At 41.2% G+C, this 6760-nt stretch overlaps 1 protein-coding gene across 1 annotated transcript; it reads left to right on the forward strand.

The window, feature by feature from the left end:
- Positions 1-315: 315 nt before the first annotated feature.
- On the forward strand, positions 316-5644 carry LOC106897186 (pancreatic triacylglycerol lipase-like; the record flags this gene model as incomplete). Its single annotated transcript, XM_014957666.1, has 4 exons — positions 316-383; positions 2957-3005; positions 3790-3944; positions 5519-5644. Coding segments are annotated over exons 1-4 (333 nt in total), but the record flags the coding sequence as incomplete, so codon positions are not given.
- Between the last annotated feature and the right edge of the window lie 1116 nt (positions 5645-6760).

Consider the following 6760-nt stretch of genomic DNA (forward strand, 5'->3'; position numbering starts at 1 on the left):
GGCCATTTTGTATTCTGTTACTACTCACCGGGGAAAGAGATAAAAAGAGTGATAACAGAATGGTGAGTAAAACTCTTAGCAGATAAATAACATATTTTGTTTTAAATTTAAAAAAATAATAGTTAAGAACTGCAATGAGTTTTTTAGGTTAAAAGCACTGATAATTAAAACCTCCGAGATTTGGGCTTGCTTCTCTTGAACAGACTCTGTGTGTTTGTGCGTATGGCCCGAGGAAGGTGTGCAGGTACATGTGTGGGACTTAAAAATACACAGTTGACAGTCACTACACAGACTTTCTCATATTTCATTAAAGAAAACTGTGGCCATTTTGTATTCTGTTACTACTCACCGGGGAAAGAGATAAAAAGAGTGATAACAGAATGGTGAGTAAAACTCTTAGCAGATAAAGAACATATTTTGTTTTAAATTTAAAAAAATAATAGTTAAAAACTGCAATGAGTTTTTTAGGTTAAAAGCACTGATAATTAAAACCTCCGAGATTTGGGCTTGCTTCTCTTGAACAGACTCTGTGTGTTTGTGCGTATGGCCCGAGGAAGGTGTGCAGGTACATGTGTGGGACTTAAAAATACACAGTTGACAGTCACTACACAGACTTTCTCATATCTCACAAACCATCCACTAGTGGCCCATGAATCACAGGTTGAGCAACAGTGTCCAAGATGACTTGGTGGCCTATGTTGACCAACAGTGTCCAAGATGACTTGGTGGCCTATTGTAAAGGACAACTACTGCTCCAGAGTAGTTTTTATACATTAGGCTGTCAGTCTATGAATATTTGCAATTTTTAATTTTTTTTTTCCCAAAACTGAACAGGAATTTGGAAATATTTAGCACTGTGTTCGCCTCAGAAGTGCGTGTCCTCTGTCCATTGGGTATAACAATTGAGCTCAGCACTCAGCAGCCATCCTACCAGCAATACTGGCTGGGCTGAGATGACATTCACAAACAAGTCATTCCAGTTCCTCTTGTTCAGCACTAAGCTTCTTAAATGCCCAGTGAAAGAATTTTCCCCCATCAAATTGTATGCTGCCTCAACTCTTTTACAAAGGCATAATTTCTTCACCTCTTTGCAATGTTTTTGTCATTAAGTTAACATAGACCAATATAGGAAACCCACCCACTAAAAATTGTCTCCTAACCAAATTATGTCTCTCAGTTACCAAATGAATCAGCATTCCACTAAAAAAAATTAAAAATAATGTTTTTTCATCTTCCATTACCTACCTAGCTACATGTTGATTTCTATTTTCTGCCTTCAAAGGAAGAACCTCTGATAGGAAACTAGTGATCACTTTTATCTGGCAACAACCTCCCACATTTTCTAAAATGGTTACTCATTAGCTGCCTTTCAGATTTTGGGTCTGAAAAGAAATCACACTATCCTTCCTGCTGTAGCTTTCCCAACATGGACTATACATCGCCTGAATATGGGAGCTCTCTGTTAAACATAAACAAATCCCTCTGAGCTCGCCAATTCATTTGATGAGTCACATCATCTGTGATTTTCCTGCACTGTCATCAGGTTCTCATCATGATGATGGGTACTTCTTGACAGATAATGCAGCTGAACAGAGGTGCTCCTTTTGGATAACAGTGATGGTCTCTCTGTTCTTGTCTGTCACAGCTGCTTAGAATAACTCTCAATCCATTCCCTCCTAACTGTTATTCCCTTGTACACTTCCTCTCCACTTTCCACTCTCCTCAAACAGCTAGTTTTCTTCTGTTAACTGCACCAATGGATATATTAGACTTGGGAACAGAATTGTATTTCCAAGGAAATGTCATGATTCCTCTTCAGCTCTGCACTTTGCAGCCAGCTCACTGCTTAGAGAGTCAGCCTTGCTCCTCTGCCCTACTACATGAACAATGAGCTATTGCCACAAGGGGACTTCAGAGTTGAATAGAGTGCTCAGATACACACTCTCTGCACTCTGACCTATCCCATTTGGTTTGGATAGGAAACCACATCATTACAGCCAAGTAATGGGACCTTTAAGATCATCAGGTCCAACTGTCAACCTAACACTGCCAAATCCACCAATAAACCACATCCCTAAGCACCACCTCTACCCCTCTTTTAAATACCCCCAGGGATGGTGACTCAAGCACTTCCCTGAGCAGCCTGTTCCAGTGTTTGATAACCCTTTCAGTAAAGAAATTTTTCCTAATACCCAATCTAAACCTCACCTGGTGCAATTTGAGGGTATTTCCTCTTGTCCTATCACCTGTTACTTGAGAAGAGAGACCAATCCCCACCTCGCTACAACATCTTTTCAGGTAGTTGTAGAGAGCAATAAGGTCTCCTCTCAGCTCCTTTTCTCCAGGCCAAACAATCCCAGCTCACTCAGCTGCTCCTCATAAGACTTGTGGTCTAGATTCTTCACCCCCTTCATTGCCCTTCTCTGGACATGCTCCAACACCTCAATGTCTGTCTTGTAGTGAGGGGCCCAAGCTGTTTAACAAGTAGACTTTATCAACTTAGAAGTATCAGTGTCCTTGTTCTACCACACCTCCCACCTATATCCTCACAGACAGCAAAAATCAGGACCTCATGATCTGATTCACTCCCTCAGCAACCCGCAAGCAGCATTGGCTGTGCAAGAAATGCAATAAACAGCAAAACTGAGTGGAGGCAAAGGATCACCTCCCTCACCCTGCTGGCAACACTCTTCCTAATGCGGCACAGGATGCTACTGGCTGCCTTTGCTGCAAGGACATTTTGCTGGCTTATGGTCAATTGGTGTCCACCGGGACCCTCAGGTCTTTTTCCGCAAAGCTTCTTTCCAGCTGATGGGTCCCCAGTGTGTACTGACCAGTGTATGAGGTTATTCCTCTTCTGGTGCAGGTTTTTGCATTTCTCTTTGTATTAAACTCTTTTAAAAAGGACAAATTACTCTAAATAAAATGCTTAACCTGTATATTCAATTTGCTTTAGGTGGTTGGAATGTGGATTATTGCACTTTGTCTCCTTGGCACAGTAGCAGGTGAGACAATTTCTATAAAAACTACCACTAGACGGTGAAATGAGATGAAATACTATTTCAGAGATCATGACTGGTATTTTCCTTTATACTGAAGGGGTAGCATAATTGGCGGGTCATTGTATGATAATGTCTATTAGTGTACATAGAACTAAAGCTAAAAGGTTCTGCTCTGTTTAAACGTTATTATTAAGAATACAAGAGACATAACTCTGTGCTGAAAATTCACAGAGACATTCAATATCAGGTGTCCTACCTACACAAGCTGTCTTTATATGACTGCTGTGTACAAAGAATGGCTCAACAACAGGGTGCTAAGCACAACAGACAGTGCTAAAAGTTGAGCATGTGTGAGCAAGACACCCATTTCATCTAGAAAAAGCTACTATATTGAAAAAACGATCACTTTATTCACAATGCAAGGTTACTGCATAGATATCCTTCATTTCTACGAGCAGATAGACGATGCTTTGGAGTAGGAAACATGCAGAACCTGTCCTAACAAGCACTTCTTACAAGACATTTTAAAAAAGAAATTGAATTAATCCTTTACAAGACTAGAAAATGGTGTCTGGGTCTTTACTTGGTTTATCCTCAAATTACTTGGCTCCCATTGCGTTACCTGCCTCAGGCACTATCCACTAAGGAAACAGGAATCAATCTCAGTTTCAAAAGAAATCATAAAACGAAACACTGAGTTTTCTGCTCTTCAGACTGTTGTAGTCTCAAATACAGTATCAAGCGTAAGAGAGTCTGACATCTAAACAAATTGCTTCTTCTACTCCAGGTAAAGAGGTTTGCTACCCCAGGATTGGCTGTTTTACAGATGACCCACCCTGGGCTGGGGTACCAGGGAGACTGCTGACAGGTTTGCCTGACTCTCCTGAACATATGAACATCAGCTTCTCCCTCTACACCAGAGAAACAGGAAATAACTCACAGGTGACATTTATTTTTAACATCGAGAACTGACTAAACCTACCAATGTTTGTTAAGTTGTTTGCCTGTGATGACTGACATAGACATTTTAACAAGTCAGAATAAGCAGACAGGTTGAAGGTCCGGTAATGAGTGTACTTTCTGGTAAAGCACAAAAAAAACCCATGCTGTGAATGAACTGTAGGACACAACAGCTTCCCTGGCATTTTCCAGCACAAGGCTATGGGTTATGGCAGACCTTTTGCATGCATTTAGGTCTCTGAGGAAAATTCAAGGCTTGTTCAAATAAACAGCCTTCTGAATATTCTGATAGGAGAGCAAACACTGCTGTTTTACACGGAAGCTAGCTAGGAAGATATTGTGGCTTTCATAAAAGACGACGGATTTTATGCAACTTCTAAACCCACATCTCACCTGAAATCTGAGGAATTTTACACCCCTACTTGTCTCTCTGCAGCCTGAAAAAAAAGACTGAACTACCCAAGGGGCTTATGCCCTGAAATACTGAGAGCAATGTGGAAGAACCTGTAAATTGGGAGTTGGGACAACATCACATCAGCAATGCTTATAAAATTGCTAAATTCCTCTCAGGCTCCCAAACCAGGTGTCCCCTGGGCTGTACAGTGATGATTAGGATTCCATGAACTACGATGCCATCACTGCCCTTGCAGACATCATTGCGTACAGAAATCCTGGTTGCCACACTGAGAGTCCAACTCAGGCTCTCTAAGGATGAGAAGTTATACCTGTAATAAACTTTAACAATTTGCAGAGCAGGGACATGGGAGCACACAAGATAAATCCAGCTGCAAGTTACTCAGCACTTCTGTTGTTGACAAATTAAGTCAAAATACACCTTGCACCACTTCCCAGCCACTAAACGTAAATGTTTCTGTGTTCTAGGGCACAGCCCAAACTCCCTGAGCTCACATCACAGACCATGTATTTGTCTGAAAAACATACAGACAGCCAGATATCAAAGGAAAAGGAAAAATATAACTAACCAGCTTGCAGCAATGTGTGAAGATCACCTTCACCCCTATTGCACACTTGTACGCTTTCTTGTATGAAATTATTTCAGCCTTTCTGGAGTAGCTAATCACAAAAACAGGCACAGAAACATCACCTAACCAGGAAAAAAATAAATTAAAAAAACCCCAAAACCTAAAAAAAGCTGTTGCTCAGATGCAGAGCAGCACACCGAAGCCAAAGGTCAGGTCAGTAAAAGGCCAAGTTGAACTAGGAGATGTGGAGCTGGTGGGCTGCTCTCTGGAGAAACTCATCCAGCTCAGGCCAACAGGCATCGTGTGACACAGTGGCCCTTTCAGGTTGTTTCACATTCCGCATAAGGGTGTTCTTCCTCCATTAATCAAAATAGATAGGAGCAACAGAAACCACATGGGCACAACTTCTTTGGAAACCATAGTGGAACTCAGAAAGTCCCTGACTTCTAAAAATCACTGACTGTCAATTCAAAGTAGTCCCTTGAGTCCTACAGAGGTGTTGACCTAGATGACATTTTTAAAGTGTTTGAAAGTATGAATAGATAAAACTTTTTTTTTTTTCCCCCCACACAGGTGATCTCAGCAATAAACTCCTCAACCATCCAGAAGTCACATTTTTCCTCCCGTAGAAATACTTCCTTCATCATTCATGGATTTGCCAGCACTGGAAAAACAGGCTGGGTGGTAGAAATGTGCTTGGTATGAGCAAGTATCCTCTGATTTTCATCAGCAGTTGTAACTACAATCTGTCAGTATCCTTTAGGTGCTAATGTTCACCTTCCATCTTTCAATCCATTAGGCTGTAGCAGATACCCACCAAGAAGTAAATTTCACAAAAGGCAAAAAGTTCCCACTCTGGAAGACACAGCATAGTCAAATTTTCTTGGTCATGCCTGACATTACACTTCTCTAGGGAGTTTCCATCCCCAAACCCTACAGATAAATCAAAGCAATAAACTGAACACAGACGTCCCCAGACTCAACAGCGGTGTCAGGATACAGGATTAGACACACCCATTCACCCCTTCTCCCATTAGGAGCAATTGAACCATCCTTCAGTCAAAAAGCCTTCCTGAGTTGGAGAGCTCATTTCAGTCTACAAATACTGCTCCGAGTCACCATTCCTCATGTGGAATAGCTACCAGAGAAACGTGGAGGCTACCACAGAACCAGCAGAGCTTACTGTGTCAACCACAGCTTTGGCTCTGATAGATAAGCAAAATCTACTCTTGTTTCTGCTTCTTCCACACTTGCAGGGAAAAAAAAAGCCTTCCTGAGTTGGAGAGATCATTTCAGTCCACAAATATTACTCCAAGTCACCGTTCCTCATGTGGAATAGCTACCAGAGAAGTGTGGAGGCTACCACAGAACCAGCAGAGCTTACTGTGTCAACGACAGCTTTGGCTCTGATAGATAAGCAAAATCTACCCTTGTTTCTGCTTCTTCCACACTTGCAGGGAAAAGGACAAAATAGAAAAAGACTACCTCTGAATATTAAGTTGCAGATCTGCAGAATTATTTTTGTTCATAAATCTATGAAATCATTTCATCTACAATATTAAATTTCCCAATTTTTTAGTTGAAACAGCAATTCCGCCTCTCCATGCTACAAATTGTGTTTATGGTGCCTACAGGAGAGGATGGAATCCAGGATTCAAGGCACTGTCACTTCTAGCTTCTGTTTTCCTTGTCATTCACTTTAAGCCACTTACCATAGTCTAATTTTTGTTTTTATTCCTTATTCTTTCTCAAGCCGTAACTAAGCCTTAGTCACAGACAGCTACAGCTGCAGACTTTGATTATATGACTCTTCCA

This window comes from Calidris pugnax, unplaced genomic scaffold (genome assembly GCF_001431845.1).
Source record: "Calidris pugnax isolate Ruff unplaced genomic scaffold, ASM143184v1 scaffold4, whole genome shotgun sequence".
In the NCBI taxonomy this organism is placed as follows: Eukaryota; Metazoa; Chordata; class Aves; order Charadriiformes; family Scolopacidae; genus Calidris; species Calidris pugnax.